Source organism: Pteropus alecto, unplaced genomic scaffold, assembly GCF_000325575.1.
Source record: "Pteropus alecto unplaced genomic scaffold, ASM32557v1 scaffold11, whole genome shotgun sequence".
Taxonomy (NCBI): Eukaryota; Metazoa; Chordata; class Mammalia; order Chiroptera; family Pteropodidae; genus Pteropus; species Pteropus alecto.
In genome coordinates this window covers 11,026,958-11,050,379 of record NW_006431956.1, presented here as the reverse complement: position 1 = coordinate 11,050,379, position 23,422 = coordinate 11,026,958, and the positions used below count along the sequence as shown (strand labels likewise).

Genomic DNA, 23,422 nt, shown 5'->3' with positions numbered 1-23,422 from the left:
TTACAAACTCATTTTTTTATCCCTTTAAATTCGGTGCCCTTGAAACGGTGTTCTCACATGTTACAAATTATTTGATTGTCCTCAGCGCTCTTTTCCTCTTATTCTGTGACTTGTCTAGAGCATGAACGCTGCTTCCTATTCTCCATCCCTGACTCTATATCCCCTTTGCTGGCTTTCTATGAGGGTCTGTTCTCTTGCATCTTGTGTATTGATTTTTTTCGTTTAGACCTGTCTCCTTTCCTGGGTGACAAACATTCAATGTTAACATGTCCTAAGGTTTAGCCACGAATGCTCTGATCTCTTTTCTCACATCATTCTTCTTTATTATCTTGGGTTTCCACTTCTACTATTGTAATTTCTATTGTTTTATCACCTTAATCCATTCCGTTCCCCAACTGCTTTTTTGAGAGGCCCACTTGTGATTTGACCAAACCTGCTTAAAATCCCCTCTCGTTTTCCTTCCTAAACACTGTCTTCTGACGTTTCTAATTCCGTGCCTAGAAACTTTAACTTCCCAGTCGCTCGGATTTAGGATTTGTGGATTTTCTTTGCTTCTTTTCTCTTCCCCTCACATACGCAATGCAAAGAATGAGGACACTGTCACACCTTGACCGTTAATAGGAGTTTTTGGAAATTGCTTAATTTCTTAGAATCTTAGTGACCTTATCTGGAAAATGGGGATATAATAATGCCTACACTTATGGGCCTCATTGGGAAATAGTGAGAATCAAAGGTAGTCGATTGGAAGCACTTTCAGACACAGCGCTTTATGCAAATGAACTTGCTAAGTTCTACCTTTTTCCTTCTCCTGGCTCTTGAATTAGCCCCATTCCATTCCTTGTACAGATGTCCTACTTTGTCTCAGTTGTCACCTCACACGTGGATTACTGACACGGCCTTCTAACTCTGTTCTGAGGGGTCTTTCATCCTTCTTGCTTTCTCTAGCCCCCTTCCCCTCAACCATTTTCAACTTCTATTTCTTTATTACATTGTCGATTCTCCCTGCCTGTTGCATCAAGCCCAGATTTCTTAGGTAGTTCATCACAGCCTGTTACATCTAACCTCTGTCTACATTAAAGTCATTCCTAGTACTCGTCCATAGATATTAATGTACGGTTGAATAAGCTGATTCATCTTGCCCTTTCTTGACTTAATGCTTTTGTAAAATCATAATATACCTTTCTCCCATATGAAATGTCATCTCTTCTTCCTCTTTGCTTAGGTACAGCATAGCAGTCTTTCAAGACTCAGCTCAGATACTACCTCTGAAATGAAATTCCCCCTGACTAATCTGTCTGTCTTTCCTAAGAATTTTATAGCACTCGACTGCCCCTTTATTCAGCATTGATTACACCTTTGATGTTTGTTTTACTATTATTAAATTCATATGTGGCTATTTGGCCTTAAAAGCTTTTATGTTCTATATATCCATATATATATATATATATAATAAACTGGGAAATACAATTATACATAGGGTGACCATATGATTTATTTTTTATTTTTTCAGAGTGAATGGGAGAACTACTGATAATTCTATCAGACAACAGATATAAACTGGGATAGTCTGGGCAAACTGGGATTATGTTTGCCCTAGTTATAGCCCTCTGTGACGTTAAACGCATTTACCAAATTGCACTGTACAAACAGGAGCTTCGTTTTGATTGATTTCCCATAATACAAGCTGAGAAGAATCCAGTCTTCCTTAACATCAGCCTTACTTCATAATATCCCGCGGATACTGCATTTGGCAGTATCCCTTGATATTTTGAACCGCAATGCCATAAATGGTTATGTTCTACTAAAATAGAAAAATAATTTGCTGTTATGCAGGCAATTAACTCTGAGGAAAAGTGATATGCAATGAATGTGAAAACAGGTCAGTTCACTGTTGCACAGTGGCTTGGTTAAAAGACAAGATAATGCTGCTCGGGTCACAAATGTTCTAATAAAAGTCGAATGTGAGTTAGTGTTGCTCTGTGCAACAATGAGGCTGGCTGTTTTCCTAAGAAGTTGTTCTCGTAAAGTTACTTGTATCTGAGCATCAGTATGTTCTTGAGTGAGGTCAAACAAAAGCTGGCAAGTTAAGCTTTAATTAGCAACGACCTTAGCAATGGTAAAGAGTTAGTTATTTTCTGCCCTAAAGCGGTTGTGTGCTTTAACCCACCTTTCATCACAAGATGAGGACACAGCCCAATAACATGATCTATACCATCAAACCCAAGAGTGGACACTATTTATTTGAAGATCTAGACTAATGCTTATCAAGCGAACCAAGGCCAACGCAGACCTATCATATTAAACTGGTATTTCACGACGTGTTTAATTTCTCTCTGTTTAAATGAAAAGAAAAGCATTAGAAAAAATTTAAAAGGTAGATAAGCAAATATTTTACCTCTTTAAGGTAGTACATTGAAAAACGGATACCCATCATGGTGTACCTTTTTTAAAATCTGAGAAACTTGACATATTTATTTTGGAATTTTTGATTCGTATTGCCTCTTATCAAATCAATCTGGAGACTGAAATTAAAAAAAATAATTTTGATCCTGAGAAGGGGAACAATATAGCATTAGTATGGCAGGAAAATAAGTCAAGGAATATGTGCTGTAGAAGATCAATTGCAGAGGTATTACAGATGCATTTATGGTTATGCTTTTATACAATGTTATAACTGACTAATATCGGTGTTTAAACATTCCTTAGGGTCTCCAGCCATATTCATCACTGTCCTTTACAAAGATTCATGTAATTACCACAAAAACTTAGTTAAGAGTGTCAGACATTCATCCTCTGATAAAGAAGCAGACAGCCATTCTAATGATATTATGTGAGCCAGGTGACAGTCCTGGAAATAACTCCAACGTTTACACATTTTATAAGTTAAAAAAAAAAAAGAAATAAGACGTCCGAGATATACCAATTAGAACCTAAAAAAATGACTGTTATTGCACAGTTGATGGTTTTATATTCAGAGGTCGAAAACACGGTTTGTGAACTATTTAGAACACTTGTTCTTTTCCCCTTCCTCTTATCGTTTGCATAACTCACCAATATTTGCTTAAGAAAAGAATATAGGGATGGGAAATACATACAATTTTTGGCTGAAACTGATGACTATTTTGAAAAATAGTGCTTTTAACACTGTGCAGATAAAGGCTGCTTGGAGTCAGCAAATTTGATTTTAATTCCCGGTTGGGTTACACAGAGGGGCTGAGGAATTGACTGAAAGTCACAAAATTAGTAAGTTAAAAGCTAGAATTTATACAAGGTCTGCCTTCTTCATACGACACCCTTTCTACTGCATTTTACTGGTTTCTGGTTCTGTTACTGTCAAACGTTAAGGTGTTAGGCAAATCACTTCCGTCTCTTGTCAATCACGTTCTCATGTATAAAATGAGAAAGTGGACACCTGTTCTCTAAGCATGAGCCTATGACCTCCAGTCAGCCTCAACGAATGATAAATATGTGCCAATAATTTTTCTAAAAGACAATTTAAAAATCAATGACATCACTTAGTTTTATATATTTAAAATATACTGTGATGACTCAATTACAATATTCCAATAAGATTTGCATCAAAAATGTCTGATGTATCAAATCCTATAACATCAGTGTTGCAATTTAAAGAGCTGATATTAGTTTTAAGCATACAAACTCTTTTTTTCAAGAAAATGGAGTTTTATTTCTCCTTAGGTGAGATATACAATGCATTTAATCTTTCTTAGGTTTCTTGCTACCTTCAACTTTCTATCATTTCATGATTCTGTTTATTGAGGTTCCAATTGGATAATTTTAGATGAGACTATTCATTCAGCAAATATTTACTAAGCATTGAGCTTGTCCTTCAGGATAAAGACGATGAATGAGACAGATAATGCTGTGCCCTGAAGCTCCCATATTGTTATTAAAGCTCACCAATAAGTAAAATAAAAAATACAGTGAGGAAGGTCTTCCTGATTTTGTTTCAAAGTCAGTTCCATGAAAGAACTGATCAGTTAGTTCCACTCTTAACCAGAGTTAACAGAAAAACATTTTAAATCTCATAATCTCTGGTAACCTATTGCCCCACTGAAATAGCACAAATCATTTCATTTTAAAAATGGACTTATACAAAAATTTCCAATTACCCTAAATATATTCTGCTAAATAGATTTTACAGTTGGTAAATAAAAACTTACATCCAAAAATATTATTGTTTAGTTCTTTAAAATATAATTTTGTGCCTTCTTTTTTCTGTACTGAGTATAGAGCTACCCAGAGTACTGTTTATAAACAGTATCTTTCATTACAGTTTGTTTTTCCCCAACAATTTCACTGCTTTTACATTTGAATTTGCTGCTATCAATATATTTTTAACCTCGGTTTTCCTTTGATTTGGCTTTGCACACCATCCTCAATGGTTTGTCCATCTGGTCCCTTTTTTATATACCTCTCTTTCTAAACAAATTCTAGTGCAATTATATTGTTTGCCAAAAAACACCTAGCCCATTGATTTTCCCTGACTTTTCATTATTCTAATGAATTTCTTACGTGGCTTTACATCTAATAGACAATAACTATTTTCTCTATTAACAATCCATCTTTTCTTATTTTCTCAATGGCTTAATAAATTGAAACATTTTTCTTGCTCATGTAATAGTCCAAGACAACTGTTCTTATAGGCAAGCACCTTCCTTCCATGCCTGGATAGGGCTTCTTCCATCTTGGCCTCTCCATTCCCTAGGGACTGTGTATATCTAATGGCAGCTTAGAATGTGCACATATAAATTATGCACATAATTATACCATACATAATCTATATATTATATAACATATAATTATGGCATAAATTATGCGCATGTAAAAATTAGCAATTGAATTTTTTATTGAAGTATAACTGACATACAACATTAGCTGTATGTTAGCAACTGCATTTAAAAAATATGAATGCAGTAACATATGGAAAAATATTATAAACATTTTCCAAACAGTTCTAAAATGTCTGTTGCCAGAAGAAACAAGTTGAACCACGAGATATGTGTTACAGCAATAGCCACCTTCAAATACACAAGGGCGATCCTAGGGAGAAAGTGTACTTATGTATTCTGAGTGGCACCAGAAGGCTAAACTGAGTCCACCAGTCCTTGTTTGACATCTCCCTCGTCATTTTGTTTACTGGAAGCTCTTCTCTGATAGATTTCTCAGAAATGGCTCATGAGAACAACACTGCCAGAATTCTTGCATGTGGACAGTAGTTTACTGTTCCCTTCATACTTACAGGGCAGTTGTGCTGGATATAAAACCTTGGCTTACATTTTCTTTCCTTTAATAGAGTTACCCCATTTTTCTCTGGCACAAAAAAATTGCTGTCAAAATGCTTACTGATGATCTAATTCATATTCCCTTATAAGTCAAATGTTCTAATTAAGTGAACATAGAATCATGCAGTGATATTACTAGAATACGCCTTAACTTTGGTTGTTTTTACTCAGCAATCTCAGGTACACAGTATTTTCTTTCAATGTTTAGATTCTTCTTTTTAAGTTTCAGGAATTTAAAAAAGTTATACTTTGTGGTATTCATTTTTTTCTTCTTTTGCTTTGTTTTCCTTCTTTAGGGGGTTCTTGTTGTTGGAGGAGATCCATATGTTAGATCCTTTTTGCAAATCTTAAATATTTGTCATTATCTCTCAAATCTTTTTTATGTCCTTCAGTTCTTTTCAATTTTACAATTTTCTTATTTTTAACTTATTATTTCTCTAAGGCATTAAGTGTGGTGTTCATTAGCTCTTCTGTTATTCTAGCTTTTTCCTTCATTTGTAAATGACATTTTTTCTTTTATTTCTAATTCTTGAGGATGTTCACCACAATTTTAAGTTTATCTAATGTTGATCTGTGTTGTTCTTTAATGTTTTGCATCATTTTATTAATGCTTTTTATCTAGTTTTGAAATGGCACTTTAGTTTGTGTTAGGTTTTTTAAAGCATGGTTTTCTGATATGCTTTCATTGTCTGTAGGGATATTATTCTGCCCTTTATTCTCTTTATAGTTTTTGCAATGGATTTCACATCCCAAATTTTCTTTTGCTTATTTCTGTGTGTCTTTAATTTCTCTGAACTTTTAGAAGGAGAGCTGGTTTAAGTAACATTGGTAATTTCAGAGTTCCCTCTTCTGCTGTTCTTCATTTGCATTAAAAATATGTGACGGCTTGCTTTCAGATATTTCCTGACTCTGTTTCCCTCCCCAACTTCTATATGAACCTCCCTGTAACTGGACCTGGCACATGCCCTTCCCATTTTCTGCTACTATTCTCACCTTAGCCTTTGTATTTTCCAATCAATGACTATTGGCTACTTTGTGGTTCTCCTGTTTTCAGGCCTGCTGGACACACCTTGTTACTTCCTTTGGCTTTCTCTCACACAGATGCTGACAACGTTCAGAATTTGTGGATACTGGTGGTTTGTTATTATCTGTTGTATTCGAGGGTTCCTATCTATATTTTGGACATAACTTATCAGCTAGTTTTGTTGTAAATGTTGTCACTAGGGTTCGATTTTGATATCTAGTTGTTCTGTTTTTATCTGGATATTTTGGAAGGTAAAAAAATGTATGCTGCTATGCCTACTATCAACTTCCTAGAATCTTCCATTACACTAGCTTTTGATATTTAAAAGATTATTTTTGCTTTTACTGTTAAATCATATCATTTATTATGATAAAATCTTTTACCAAACTGATTTAAATAAAAACATTACTGAGAATATTATTATACCCACTTTTCATTGAAGAAAATATAGGTGCTTGTTAAATTACGTGCTGAGATGAATAAATGAATATATATAGTAGGCTCAAGAAGGCAGCAAGGCAAGGTAAATATTTATTTGTCTATAGCTTGGAAGTCAATAAGAGATAACGATTTATCTCCTTAAGAGGAGATTCATGGAGGAAAACGAACTCGTTGTGACCACCCCCCCGCCCCACCCTTAGCTCCTCCTCATCATGATTGGAGATCTTTCTGTGTCAGGAAAACAAATTTGCACCTGTCTGCAATGTGACTCAGCTGCATCATTTATCGGCACACAGGAGTTTCAACTTGCATGAAGTCTGTGTGTGCTGCAGCTAAGAGAGTGGGTGAGAAGAAAAGAGCACTTTGCTCATCAGCAGTGCCTATAATATGAAGACACTAATGATAATAGATTTAAGTAAAATAGAAATGGAGAAAATGCCAACGTAAAGTTCAGAACACTTTTTTTGAATGCAAATATTTAAAAACTCCTTAAGGCTGTTTGGCAAAGTATGAACGAAGGAAACAGAGTAGCAGATGTGATTTTGAGTGGCCAGGACTTACCTGTTATACCCAAAGGTCTCAGAATAGTTTAAGTTCATTTCTAAGTGGAAAATGCCAAGTATGCTTTGCTTCTTCTATGTATTTAAAGAAAGCGTACATATTTATCTTTCAACTTCTTTTAGTAAAATTTAAGTCATTTGTGGAGAGGACTATGGGAGAAAGCAAAAAATAGCACTTTATATCTCTGGTTCTGTGTTACTTCCTTCTATTTCACTCACTGGGAAAGATGTGTTTCAGGCACTTTACATCAGCTGTTACTTTCCTGATAAATTCTTTTGTTTTTATGCAGACTTTCTACTAAAGACAAACTGGAGCATTGCTTGTCTTCTATGAAATCTAAGGCATTACCTAATACTACCAACTTCCTTACAAGGTGAAAAGTTGGTGGGTTCTCCCCTACACCTGCCTCAGAGTATTACCTCATAAATAATTTTATTCTCAGGACAGGAAAACTATAGTCCTCCTTATTGCATGGGGATGTGTTTTATTTTTTCACTTTGTTACTCAAAAAATAAGGTGTCTTCAAAAACTGTAAGCATGTGCAATCATGTCCTCTAGTTTCCTTCGTTATTTTACTTTCTGAAACATATACAAATTTATGGGGGAGGTGGGGAGTGCAAGAATATTCTAGACTTACACAGACAGAATGAACCTTAAATTCAATCTAGCTCATCCACTCATATAACGCTTAACTGTGCTCTGAGAAGTCCTTGATAAGGGGCCTTCTTGAATGCTTGAGAACATCTGGTGATGATGAGCTTGTCACTCTGGAGCCCATCTCTGAGGACCTCTGATTACTAGAAAGCCTTTTCATTGAGCCCGTATTCGCATCATCATCGCTTTTCCTCAGGGAGCCTCGTGTTCATCCCTCAGATCCATCCAGAATCTGTCAGATTCCCCCATCATAGGACAGCCCACAGATACTGGTAGGGAGCTCTCATGCTCCTTTTATACTTACATCTGCTAGAACTTCTCCTTTCCTTCATCCACTTCCTGCACCAACGACAAGTCTTTAATATTCTTAATCACTCTCCTCTGACCACACTTAGGGTGGCCATGTTCCTTCATAAGTATGGAGTGCAGAATGCATCCTACCGCTTTGGGTGAGATGCCTTCCTGCGCTTCATGAAACATGTGATATTTATAACTTGACAGCCACATACTACAAATTATAAATTTTGAGATCTTTTCACTGAAATTCAATGTTCTTTATCTAGCCTCACTCTATATCCCATTTTCTCCGTATTAAAATTGTACATATTCAAGATTCAAGTATGAGTACAAGCTACTGAATCACAGACATTTCAAGCTCAACAGCAAGGAAAATTTGAAAAACTAAGAAAAAAAAACGATATGTGACAAAAATTCAGTTGTAAAACAAACAAACAAAAAATCTGATATACAATTAAGAGAGGATCACCCCTTACTAGCTCCTTAGATAGAATCTTAGGTTGCTCTGACATTTTAAATAATTATCACTAATTTTTCTCTTTATAGAAAAAAAAAAACCAGTTCTGTCCTTTGAACAAAACAAATATAATTTCTCATTCAAAGTCTTTGCCAAGGATAACACTTGGCACAGAGTCAGTGTTCATAAAAAAAATTTTTTTTGAACAGATGGAACCGATGAATGGGTTTTTCATTAAAACATAAATATTGTAATTAGCTGAAAGTAGAGAAGGTAGAAATAGAACTAGTAATTCTGACTATTCCCTTACTATGTGATATAAGAAAAGTTGTTTAATTTTGAACTAAAATTTTTTGTTTATATCAAGACAGTTTTTATAGAGTCATCACCTCAAGAAAATGGAGCAAAATAATCTCAATCCATTTGCAAATTAAAAGTGCCTCTGGCTAATCATTTCTATAGAATTACAAAGAGCATGATGTACTTCCATTATTTAAAATACATTTCTTTACATTTCTATACCTTAGATTCTGAATTTTTTAACCTCCTAAACTCAAATTCAAAATTTTAATTGTCTTACAGTTACAAACCATTCTAGTAGTATTAATAAACCAAAGCATGTCATCGCAATCAGCTTACTTAGTTTAGATATATTTCTGCCAGAAAAAAATTATACTACGTGGAATTAATTGGAAAAAATAATCCCAAAATTGAATAAATTCATTATTGTGAAGTAACAATTACTGCTAAAATTAAAGTCCTATTCTCTGTCTCCACAAATAAAGACTGAAGTATGTAACAAAGAACAATTACCAAAGTCACAAAGAAGAAATTACTCTACAGCTGGTACTGTAAGTGGAACAATCTTTTAAAGAGGTAACAGAAGGAAAGGATTCAAATACCTAAAACATATATCACGTACTTAAAATGACATCATTCAGGTTTACAGATGCTTAAGTGAATTATAGCTCTGCAGGTTTTTATATATTTATACATTTGAGTCTTTCATTTTTAAGAACTTCTTTGTGATATGTTATACATGTGTCAAAAAATAAGTATATATAGATCACTTTTTTCATGGCCTTATGTACCATTAAAAATAATAAATTCGGGAATGGTAATTAAGAAGGAATTAGAGCAGAGAGGACTCAGTGAAGTATTAAATGTTTTATTCAGTATTTTTAATAATTCTTCCCGATGTAGGGAAGAAAATATTTCATTAAAATAGAAACACCATTTTAGTTTAATAAATTTAAATTAAAATATGTCATCCACAAGAGTATATTAAAGATGACATATATAAAAGAAATCTTATTTTGGTGATTACATATACAAGGGAATCACCATGAACTTGAACTGATGTCTCAAAAACATTCAGTGATGCACGTGAATAAAATTCCAGCATCTTAGAACAGAAAGTGAGAAAAGAAATCAGACATTCAGTGTCTTTTCTTTTTTTTTTAAAAGCAGACCAGTTTCACCTATTTCCCCTATATTTTGCTATGTTTCTGGAAAGCTGCCATCTAATAAAACAGCTTCTTTAACGAGGGTGTCAAGCCATTTCTGTAAGGTTTAGTCTGATCTTTCCTTCCTTATAACAGTTCATCAAAAGTGAATGCCATCTTTCGGCTCCTCTAAGAAATAAAAATAAGAAATATTCTGTCTCAATGAATCAACTTTTCCTTGAGTTTTCTTTAAAACTGAAATAAGACTGAGGAATACCTTAAGGGCAAAACTCAGTTATAAAAAAATGCATGGCTTCGAGATTAAAATAAAAAAAGATCCGTGGGTCTATGAAACGATTTCTGTATTTACTATACAGGTTAGGCAAGGGATCATGTCTGCCTGACTCCCAAATGCTATTTATCTAGCAGCTGCAAAGTAAGATGCCAGACTTTTAGTAAACACTGTTTTCTCCCAGCAGCAGCCTTTGAATCCTTGCCTGGCTTTTTTCCTCTGGCTGCTTTCCTGGCAGTCCTACTGATTGCCAGGAAAAGCTGAGGGCCACAGCTGCCTGTCTTTCTTTAATTATAATCTCCATGGGTCCTTGTTCCCTACAGATATTTGTTAAGGTGGAGAATCCCTGGAGTGGCAAACAGCACAACCTGCAGGGGCAGGATGAGGAGCTCTCAGAGTTCAAGTCTCCACTCTGAAACTAGGTGTCACACGACCCAAGCGAATTGTTTCGCCATCTCCGGTTTCTATTTGTACATTGAACTTAAGTCCAACAAAGGTGTAAAAAGGACACCTCCCACTTAGGTTCCTGCAACAGAGAAGGCCCTGCTGGTTTGAATTTATCTAGATTTTATAGCATCTATAACTATGCCACTGGGATGCTGGAGATGTACTAAGTTACAGAAGAGATAAGAATTATTTTTTGGAATGTTAATTTTAGTAGAAGGCTGGGAGGAATTCTTTTTACATCAAACAAATGTGTCTATATTAGAGAGTTGAATGCAAAATTCACACAGTTTTTAAGATAAAACATAAAACCCCAAGGAAATGTTATCTGTGATAGATACTTGGGGAATTCATATACTTTATTCAAGAAAGTTACAGAATCCCCGCTGAGGTTTCTTTTTGTTTGGCTATCCTATGATTTTGCTAATCGACTTACACCGAAGGCAGATATTTTTGGTTCCCTGGCAATAATAAGAATTTTAAAGCACCATATGAACAATGACTGGTATTTAGACATTTTTGTTCAGGTTTTATCGTGAAAACCATCACAGAACTTCTAAGTCAAAGTCAGTATGCACAGCTTAAGAATGGTGAAACTGTTTTGTCCTTCATGAAATTAAATTGTTTTGGAGAGTAGTTGTATTTATTTTATTTAACTTCATTTTATTTTATTACAAATATATATCCAGCGCCCCATAAAAAAAATCCTAAATGATAAAATAATAATAGTAATAATAATCTCACTACCAAATTACAAGTTTGGGTACCAATATCATCACAAACTCTTATATCGTTGGTTATCTGACTGATAGTATCTTACTGCTCAAAATAGGTAACATTTTCATCAAGCGTTTTATAAAGATTGCCTGTCATAAAACTAAATGTTCAAATTGAAAGCCTTACCTAGATGGATATGTTTATCGTCTGTCTCTGCCCACTAGGATATAAGCTCCATGAGAGCAAACATTGCTTCCTGTCTACTTTATTTATATCTGTACCTTGGGTATCTGGCACATAATAGGAGCTTGACGATTCTGAATGAATGAATACATGATTGGTCAACATATCAGATAGCTTAGTCAGTCAGCTCCGTCCTCAAGCTTCTCATCTTTTATTCTCCCCAGTACTGAAAGTCATTTGGTTTTCTACTTTCAAAAAATATGGAGTGAATCATACTTTCTTTCTAATCCGCTTTTCTCTGCAAGATTTTCTTTATAACCATCCGTGTCCAATAGAAATACAATGTGAGCCACATACAAAATTTTATCTAGTAGCCACATTTAAAATGTAAAAATAAGTGAAATTAATTTTAATAATATATTTTATTTAACCCAATATACTGAAGATATTTTTATTTTAACATGTAATTAATATAAAAATCAATGACATGTTACATTTTTTTTTTTTTTTGTATTCAAACTTGGAAATCTGGCATGTGTTTTACATGCGTCTCATCTGAGACCAGCCACATTTCATGAATGGCTACACAGCACTGGTGGCCCCCACACAATGACAGCACAGCTCTGTACCCTGCATTGTCTCCAACCTCAGAATAAGGATTACGTCCTATTTAAAGGCAACCTCCACAGTGCCTTCCAGAAACACGAGGGGCATTGTTCCTGTCATTTTTGCCTTCTTCTCTACCATCTTTAAATGAGTTCTTTGTACAGATTCCTTTCTTTCTGAGGATGCTTCCTGTACCACTTTGCAGCATCAGCAACAAGATAAAAAGTCCTATATTTACTCATACTCTATTTTTCGAGGTATTGATCACCTTTATCATTTGGGTCGTATCCATTCCTCTCCATTTATATTAATGTAGAACAATTAAATCTGCACATAAATGTCTAAATAACAGTTGTTGTTTAAAATAGTAAGAAAAATCAAGAGCAGTGTTCAAAATGAATTGTTTTATTAAGTGTGCTAGTCTAAATTATTTTATTTCTAGTCCACATAGAATCCTTTTATGGGAATCTTTTTTTTATATGATTACCACTTTATAATATTATTTTCTTGCCTTTCGATTAGGTTACATTTTATTTAAAAATCTTAAACAGTGTTATGTGATAGTATTCAACAGTGGAAACATTTATCTCTATAACCCATATACATGCAACACTAAAATTTATTATAAACCACAGAATTGATGCCTAGAAATGCCCAGCAAACATTAAATTTAATGTAGAGCCTAAGACATATTTGATTCTTCCAAGGAATTAAAGAGATGTTAGCTCCATCAAAATCTATTAAAAATTAAGGAACATGTGCTTATTTGATTGTGTTTTCTATTATGTTTCACGTAATTTATAAAAAAGATTTTAAAGCATGTTAGTCATTTTTGCATAATATGATGATTTTGGTCAAAATCAGATATCTTTTTGAAAATTACTGAGAAATGCTAGACAGGTACACATAACATGAAAGTCATCTGGTAAAAAGTCAAAGAAAGTCAGTGTATGATATAAAAAGGAAGATGGAGGAATACAGACGATGATAAGTTCATGAAAAAGAGACTATTATGCCAGACTGAATGTCTTAGGAAATGGGAGTCTTGTAACTGGTCTTGTATATGAACTTATGGGGTACAAATAGTCAATTCAATTATTGTTTAATTATACAATACATGCTTTATCATCAAAGCCTCCTCATTGTCATCTTTTTTTCTCTTGATTTTAGCCATTTCATTGCATTTAGTCACATTCACTTAGAACTCCACCTAAGAATGTATATCTAGATTTTAATTCCCATTTTATCTCATTTCCTTCCTACAAACAAAAAGTTTAAAAACTAAAGGCCATGTAAACACTTCATATGAAGAAGAGTGTATGCCCATAAAATATATAATAATTGATGTATATTTTCTGCAAGAACAAAACAAAATAGCCAGTGTCATTGTCATCACTATAAACAGACAACGATAGCTATGTAAGTAAATTGGTATACATCTTTAGGCAATGATTTTGGCAATATTTATTAAGTATTTTTAACCTCTTTCTTTGTTTTCCTTGATTCTACTTTTGGGAATCTCTTCTAAGCACATAAGATATGTCCATAGGTGTATACATCTTCCCATATTTCTTCCTACAGTGCGTGAAGAAAAATCCTTTCCACGCAGAGAGGCCGCATGGCCTAGTGGGTAAGGGTATGGTCTCTGGAGAGCTTCAGTTCAAATCTCGACCCCACCTCTGACTAAATGCATGATGTTGAGAAAGTTACTTAAATTCTATACTCAGCTTCCTCTTTAATGACAGGGAGATAATCTTAGTGCCTCATAGGTCCTCATGAGGATTGAATGAGGTAATAAGCATAAATCACTTCTGCTGGTGAATTTAATAAATGTTTGCTGTTATAATTATCATGTTTTTAATGGGGCTAATTATAATCGCAAAAAATGAGAAGAGCCAGTGCTCCACAATACAAGATTGGTTGCGTGAACTCTGTTGTATCCACTCCTGGGCAAAGTCATTCAGTTTTATCACAGTCTACACAGTGCCCAGCATAGGAACTAATTCTTACAAGTGTTCAATGCAGTCTGGATTTCATTGTGAAATACACAAGATACACATTGGATCACGTTTTAATATCACAGAAACTGGGATGTCTCTTATGGCCAACAGTGTGTGTCAAAATTTAATGAGTGGGATGTGATGTGCATTACATTTGATGCAGTCTGTGGTAGGCAGAATGATGGCCTCCCATAGATGTTCTTGCCCTAAGGGTCAAAACCAGTCAATAGCACCTTATATGGCAAAAAAGACTTTGTAGATATAATTTAATTAAGCACCTTGGGACGGGGAGAGTATCTCAGATTATCCACGCGGGCCCAAGGTAATCACAAGGTGCCTTACAAGAAGGAGGCAGTGGGGTCAGGGTGAGTAGTAGAAGCGATGACAGCAGCAGAGGTTGGAATGATGCAAAGGGGCCAGGAGCCAAGGAGCACGTGTAGCCTCTAGCGCTAAAAATGGCAGCTAAAGCCAGAAGCCTCCACAAGGCAGCAGCCTGCCAACACCAGTCCTGATGAAACCTTGACTTTGGCCCAGTGAACTAATTCTGGACTTCTGACCTCCAGAGCTGTAAGGTAATAAGTATGTGCTGTTTTAAGCTACCAGGTTTGTGGTAACTTGTTACAGCAGCAATAAAAAACCAATACACAGTCTTAAATCAGTTGAAATAAGTTTCTTTGTCACTTCTAGGTATGTCAGGCTCTCGGTGCTTTCTGAATTATCGTTTAGCCTAAGAAGTAATAGATATAAAGCTACTGAGTAAATGCTGAATGGAATAGTATATAGCCTTTAAAATGATGTTTACAAAGAGTTCATAATAAAATAAAAAACTGTTATTTGAAAAATAAAGAAAATTAATTTGCATTTCAGTGAAATCATAATTCTATTAAATGGGAAAATATCAAATTACGCAGATAAGAATTCCAGAAGAAAATAAATTAAAATAGTAAGAGTGATTATTTCTGCATGTTAGGACTATCAACAACTTCACTTTTTTTTCCTGTTACATTTCTACATATTTTCTATAATGAGTAAATACTGCTTTCAAAATGCCAAAAAAAAAATCATCACATCAGTTTTAGTTAAAAATTAGACAGCAATATAATATGGAACATAAAAGGCAATTTATGCTATATCGGTAAACTTTCTCTCTTTATGCACTAGTGGCTCTACTTGAATTGGTAATTCAAAATCTTTAAAATCACAGGTCTGAAGTGTCACTAACCGCAGTCGTTGTGGACCTGTGTTTTGTCTTGGGTCAGCTTTCCTAGTAGGAAAGTTAAAATATCACCCTCAAAAATCATCCGCCGACCAGCCATTGTGAGCCACATGGGGACAGCAGGGTGTCAGAGAGGTAGGGATTTAAGTAGAAACTGGTAGGTAATTGACTCACTTGGAAGGAAAAAGGAAAAGAGCAGAAAAGCTGGGAACCTGCAGAATGATTCTGCTTCACCTGAGTGTGGAAAGACATGGGAGTTCTTCCTAGAACTGAGGCTCTTTGACCTTGGAGAGTCATTCCACCACTCGGAACCTCTGTCTCTTCCTTTGTGTTATGAGGGGAGAGGGCAAAATTACTTCCAAGAGTCCTTCAGGCTCTAGACACTATATAAATACAAGTATGTGTAAATACACACACACACACACACACAGACACACACACACACACACACATAGGCTCTGGTTATAAAACAATAAGACTGATTCAAAAAGGCAAATGACAAAAAAAAATACTTTCACTATTCTACAGTCTCACTTTGTATTCATATCGGGATTGCTGTGAATTGTGATTGGTGTAAAGTGGGTCTTTTGCACTACGTAAATTTGCAGTAATACCATTGCCATCAGATATTTCACAGTATCTTCTTTTTCACGATGTTAGAAAATACAATGTATTAAAAGGTTTAAACATGTGAGGGGTTACAGCAGCAGACTGTTGTCTGGTTAGTCACTGAAGCTTTATAGCCCGTCACTTGTCGGCTCTCTGAGGCGTGCATTCACAACCACGTGTAAGCTTTCTATTCTCTTCCGTGAAAATCAGCGTGTTAACAAAAATTAGTAACAGCTTTCCAACTAAATGCAATGCCTGATAATTTCTCCATTCTTATGATTTTAAACAAGGACGATCTTTCTGGAATATGTCATATGTGAAATTTTTGTCCTAGTATATTTATTGTCTTAGTAGATTTATTGTCCTAGTATATTTATTGTCTTTTTTATTTTCCCCAGAAAATATTAATGGAATACCTCTTGTTTGGAAGAAACTTAAGCTACTTATTTCAAATCGTAAGGAACTTAAAAGTCTGCAGGGTGGAAAAAATCATGCATCTATTTAACTCTGATGCAGAACAGAAAGATAAATGACAGAGAAAGATATGACTGTGTTACAGTGAACGGAATCTCAGCAGATAAAGATTACGTCCAGCTGTCCAGACAGAAAAGTGGTCCAGGGAAGCTTACGGGTTACATGTCATCAAAGGCTGTCTGCATCCTGAACTCAAGAATTGAGGTGGAAGTGGAGGACATTCTTGGTGGAAGAAACAGAATGAGCAATGTCTCGGTGGCGTGGAGAATGTGGGGTGCACATAGAGAAGGGCAAAGAGTGAAATTTGATGGCAGTGCCAAGTACAGGTTGGGGAGCCATGGGATGAAGACCGAAAAGACAGACAAGGTCTAGCTTGCCAAGGCCTTGAATGCCGACCTAAAGAAACTGCACTTTATGCCACAGACAGGAGAGAGCCACCCAGAGCTTTTGAACAATTATTTAATTGATTTGCATGCACCTCTCCTTCTTACAGAAGACAGAGGCAATTTCGACTTGTACTTTAAAAGGCATTATAATTTGTCATTCAACAAGTGAACGAGACTCTAAGTAACCTTCTGTTTATCAACCAATGAACTAGAAAAGATTTAAACTTGACATGTTTGAAACTCTGAGGAGGAACCTTCCTTTACTGCTCTAGTAGGAGGTGAAAGAGCAGTGGCCCCGTTAAGACGCTGGAATGAAAGCTGCGAAGAGAAGGGGGCCGGGAAGCCCAATTGTCTGGGGGACGGAAGGTGACTCGGTCACACCGACTTCGTCCTGTGGCCTCCAGGCTTCCCAGTTTCAGGCCCTCTGGTCGTCAGGGTTTGGCTCTGGCCCTTTACACACAGTCCCTTGTCCTTCACCTGACAGCTCCTGGGCACTCACTCTAAATCTACATTCTGTCCATGAAAACAACACTGATACAGCACGGTGCTTTCTCTGTGTTTGTATGAGTGCGTGTATATGCACATTTATATATAAATAAATGCCTACGTATACACGCGTCACACCAAATGTCGACGGCACATCTCGTAATCTTATCGTTATACCCGCTATTTTACAGTGAAAGCTATTTTTTCCCTAGTTTGCGAGCATTTCGAGAGCAGGCTCACCACACCACACCATGCATCCAGCCAGGACTCAATTAGTATTTATTGATTAATTGATTTAAGCAAAGTCCTTCAGCCTCCAGCATATGCTGCCTTTCCTTCTAGAATCAGAAGAACAGCTGGTTAACATACTTGGTATAATAGGACAAAAAAAGTATGGTTTCTATTTTCCTTTAGATCTGGAAAAGGCAAGAGAGGTTATTTCTTTAAAAGGTCCTGAGATGAGGTAACTGAACTCATCATATGAAAGCAGTCTCTCAGTACATGTGCATGTGCGTGTGTGTATGTGTGTGTGTGTGCGCGTGCACATGAGTGTGTCGCAAATCAGTCAACTCACAACTGCAAAATGGAGAAATATTCTAAATATTAAATACAGGTAGGGTTGGCAAATGGAGAGTGTTTGTCAGCTAGCATGGTCTTTACGTGTGACACTTCATACTTACCTCAATAAAGAAGATGCTGGCCGCTGACGTTGGATGGTGATACATATAGACTGTCACGAGAATGGCTGCAGCTATAATGAGGACCAGGATGAGAATCCCAACAATGAGGCCAGCATGCAGGGTTCCCCCTTTCTTCTCGGCTGCACTGTCATCTGTAGAAGCTGAAAGGTCAACACAGCTGTCAGGAAATTCATGTGTGCACTCTTTTAAGTTTGCATTTTCATTTAGAAGGGACATTTATATCTTTAATAAAGTACTGTGGGATCTTTTTTACTTCTTGTGCAACTTTTCTTTTCCATAACGCACAATGTCGAAGTTAAATGCTCTTTATTTGGGCAATAAAAAACTCCGTACTATGAATGATTAGAAATATATTCATAACTGTGCTTTAATTTATAGTTCAATAAACAAGATTAATAGCCTTTATTCTAAAAGTACTGCAGAAAATATAAAAATTAACTACATAATACATTTAATTTTGATTTTTCTCATTAAAACCACTGGTACTTTTACCTATGGAAAAATTAATTACTTTTTGAAAGCTCCTTTTTCATTTTCTTTTGGAAAATTTAAATTGAAGAGTATTAGACATCTTTTGGTGGGCTACACAGGCATTTTCAGAAAGTCTGTGCATTAGTTCAAACGATAATTTTCAAAATCTGTTTTAAACTGAAATGCTCTTTAAAAATATTACAGATAGATGCTAAATGACCCTCATGTAGTTTTATCATTATCTAAAGGGAACACACAGCATATACAAATATTCCACAATGACAGAGACCGATATGCCATTTTCTCTAACTTACTGAGATGCTTTCTCCACTGTAATGCCTATTTTCAAAGAAAATATTTCTGAATTTCTCAAGTAGTAACTAACCAACTTAAAGCCAATCGACCAAATAAAACTAATCTCTAAAGTCTTTTCTTGTTCTACAATTCTGTAATCTTCAATGACTACCCAGGCATTTAGAGATCTTAAATTATGTGCAGCAGGTAACTGTATCTTAGTGCAAAATGTGATTGGTTTTTTTGAATCATTAGAAAATTCATTAAGACTAATAAAAGTTCTAGAACAGCGACTCCTAATCCTTTCATTGCCAATTTATGTCTATTTTCACCCTTTGCCTCTATGTTTCAAACATTTTTTGGTCTATTAAACCTCATTTAATAAGCACTGATTTACTTATTTTAAATTGTTTTAATAAAAAACAAACAGGACCGCCTATCAGAGTGTGTGCTTAATATTAACAGAATTCCAGACAAAGCAAAGGAACATGACCTTCCGATGCTTCCCACTCACCCTTTAAATGCTGTTGCTATTGTCTGTTTACTCTGCTTGAGACCCGTAGGTGGGTGTTTATGCATCTTCCTCCAAATCTAATAAAGCTCAAAAATCCTAAAGCTTTCCCTTACCTAACAGATATTCATTAGTGAAAGAATATAAAATTTAAAGAGTAATTCATTACACAGAGATTCATTGATAAAGATGATTCTGGGAAGATGGCTGAGAAGTATCAGGAATCTGTCTCCCCACCCAGACAACAGTTGTACTGGCAGACTCCACTTAACGTAACTATTTTGGAACTCTAGACTCTACTGAACTTGCAACTTTCAGGGGAAGGCTGGGACTGGAGATCGTGGTTAATTTAAGTTCTTTGCACACTAGTAGCTTCACCCCTCAGCCATGTGAAAGGAGGCTGTGCACGTATTCTGATCACAGATTGGTGTTTCTGATCACAGAGGTGCAGAGACGCAGTCAGCCATCATTGTTGTACCTCTCCCCACTGTTGCAAGTCCCTCCCCCTCCTTTGGGAAATGACTTCCAAGGGATTTAAAGGGCCAGCACCCTCCTTATCCCTTCCCCCTTCGCTTTTTTCTTTATCCCCTTTCTGGGAACCAGATATTGACTAACAACTAGGACATTCAAAACCAAATGCATATATCGGGGAAACTCGTGACGGTGGATGCTCAGGGAAAGGCTCGGAATTGACTTGAGAAGGCCTTAAATTTAAGCTGAACATCAACACAGAGACATAGCACAACAATTAAAAAAAAAAACAACCCAACAAAAGCAATAAACAAACTCAGCAAACTCTGGGGTAGGTGGAGAATCTACCTATCCTAGAATTAGCGCATTAGATTCAAATGTCCAGTTTTGAGCAAAAATTTACAGAAAAGTATGGCCCATTCAAAGGAGAAAAAAAGCCAACAGAAACTATTCCTGAAAAAGACTTGATAGCAGATATACTAGACAAAGAATTTAGAAATGTGTCTTGAAGATGCTTAAAGAACTAAAAGGAGATATGGAGAATGCAAAGCCAAGAAAATGTGTGAACAAAATGGAGATATAAATAAAGAGATAGAAAACCTAAAAAGACACCAAAATGGAATTCTAGAGCAGAAAAGTACAATAATGAAATGAATAATGAAATTAAAAAATTTACTAGAGGGATTGAAAGGTAAATTTGAGCAGTCAGAAGAAAGAATGAGCAAACTTGGAGATAGAAAAACTGAAATTACCAAGTCTGAAGAACAGACGGAAAAAAGAAGAAAAATGAACAGAGTCTAAGGGACTTGTGGGACACCATTAAGTGTACCGGCATATGCATTAGCAGAGTCTCAGAAGAAAAAGAGAGACTATTTGAAGAAATAATGGTTAAAAACTTCCAAAATTTGATGAAATACATGAATATAAATACTTCAACATCTCAAGGAATTTCAAATAGGATGAAATCAAGGAGGTCTGCACCCAAACACATTATAATCAAACAACAAGGAGATACTCTCAAATGTAGTAAGTGTGTAATGACGCATCAAATATAGAGAATCCCAAATAAAATTATTAGCGGGTTTCTCGACAGAAACTTCGGAGGACAGAAGGCAGTGGGTTGATGTATACGAAATGCTAAAAACAAAACAAAACAAAAACAAAAGACCAACCTGTCAACCAAGAATTCAATATCTGGCAAACTGTCCTTTAAAAGCGAGGGAGAAATTAAGATATTCCTAGATAAGCAAAAGCTGAGTGAGTTGATTACCACTTGGTGCACCGTACAGGAAATACTCAAGAGAGCCTTGTAGGTGATGTGAAAGGACACTAGACATAACTGAAAGCCATATGAAGAAATAAAAGTCTCAATAAAGGTGAATCCATAGGAAAGTTATAAAAGCGAACATTATTATACTACGGTTTGTAATTCCTCTTTTTGTTTTAATATTATGTAAGACTAATACATTTTATAAAAAGAACAATTATTAGTCTAAAGTCTAGTGCTATTGTCACTTTAGTTTTTATAACCCCCAATTTTTGTTTTCTATACAATTTGAGAAATGAGGGCATTTAAAAGAATTATTAATTTATGTTTTTAAACATAGAATGCATGAAGATGTGATTCTGTGACATTAACAACTAAAAGGGGTGTAGATGTAAAGGAGCATATTTTTAATATTATTGAGGATAAGCTGGTATAAATTTGCATTAGAGGGTTATAACTTTAGGATGTTAAATGTAATCACCATGATAACCACACAGAAAATCTCTACAGAAGATAAACAAAAGGAAATGAGAAAGTAATTGAAACATTCCACAATAAAAAAACCAAATAAATACTAAAGAAGACAGTACTATAGGAAATGAGGGACCAAAAAGCCAAAAGGCAAATAGCAAAATGACAGAAGTAAATCCTTACTAATCATGGAGATTTGCTTTAAATGTAATGGGATTAAACTCTCCAGTCAAAAGACATGGGTTGGTGAATGGATGAAAACACATAATTGAATTATATGCTGTCTCTAAGACATTCACTTCAGATCCAAAGGCACGAATAGATTGAAAGTAGAGTATAAAAAATGATAGTCCATGTAAATACTAACTAAAAGGGAGCACCTAATAACGAATGATCAAAATATATGAAGCAAAAACTGACAAAACTGAAAGGAGAAACAGACAGTTGTATAACAATATCCCATTCTCAAAATTGGTAGAATAACCAAACAGAAGAAAGAGAAACAGAGGACTTAATACAATAAGCCAAATATATGGAATACTTTACTCACAAAAACAGCATACACATTCTTTTCAAGTGCACAAGGGACATTTCTAGGTTAGACCATACATTAGACCATACATAAAGCTGTAGATTTAAAAAGGTAAATATCATTAAAAGTATCTTTTCCAACCACAATGAGATGGAGTTAGAAATCAATAACAGAAGTAAAACTGGAAATTTGCAAATTCATGGAAATTAAACAACACACTTAAACAACCAATGGATCAAAGAAGAAATCACAAGGGAAATAAGAAATTACTTAATGAAATGCAGAATTATACTGCCAGATTCATGACACCATATAAACTATTTTTTTCCCTTAACGTTTGTTACTTTTTATAGTTTGATTTCATTCTTAAGTATGCTTGTAATATTGTGTTTTGTGCATTTGGCTTCTTTCTTATTTTTAAGAGTGTGACACATCACTTTCATGGGAAAATGGGATTAATTTATATGTTGCTTCAGAGAAAATGTGGCAAAAATATTTACTTGAGTAGAGAAGCCTTGAATATTTCTTCAAATGCTATGTGAAATTCTATCCCACCCACACACCCATCCATCTATTCATCCATCTATTCATCCATCCATGCATCCATTCATGCATCCATCCATGCATGAATCCATCCAACCATCCAACCAACCAACCATCCATCCATCCAACCATCTAACCATCCATCCATCCATCCATCCATCCATCCATCCATCCATCCATCCATCCATCCATCCTTCTATCCTTCTATCCACCCACCCACCCATTCATCCATCTTTCCATCCTTTCATCCAAACAGCATCCAGTTCTATTTCTGGGAAGAGTTGTCTTTTATAAGTAGCATGCCAAGGTTCAGCTTCACTTCTTTTGTGCATGCTGAAGAGGGAAGGGAAGGACAAGGCACTTGTGAACTGGCCTTGGGCTGCCGCTTCCCAAGTGGGCGAGGGAATCAGAACCTGTGACGGAGGCAGCAGGCAAGAGACAGCCCTTCCTGGGAAGGAAGAGGAGAGCAAGGGACTTGTTTTATTCAATAAAAGCCCTTGTCAGTAAAATTATCTTTGACTTGTAGGACACAGGTTGCCAATCCCTTTTTTTTTTTTTAACTTTAT

General features: G+C 35.5%; 1 protein-coding gene across 1 annotated transcript in view; it reads right to left on the bottom strand.

Annotated features, from left to right (window-relative positions):
* PLXDC2 (plexin domain containing 2) overlaps positions 1–23,422 on the bottom strand; it is a 366,773-nt gene that overhangs the window by 9,664 nt on the left and 333,687 nt on the right. The window contains exon 14 of the mRNA XM_015585588.2: positions 18,276–18,436. Coding sequence (XP_015441074.1) covers positions 18,276–18,436 — 161 coding nt within the window. The remainder of the gene's footprint in view (positions 1–18,275; positions 18,437–23,422) is intronic.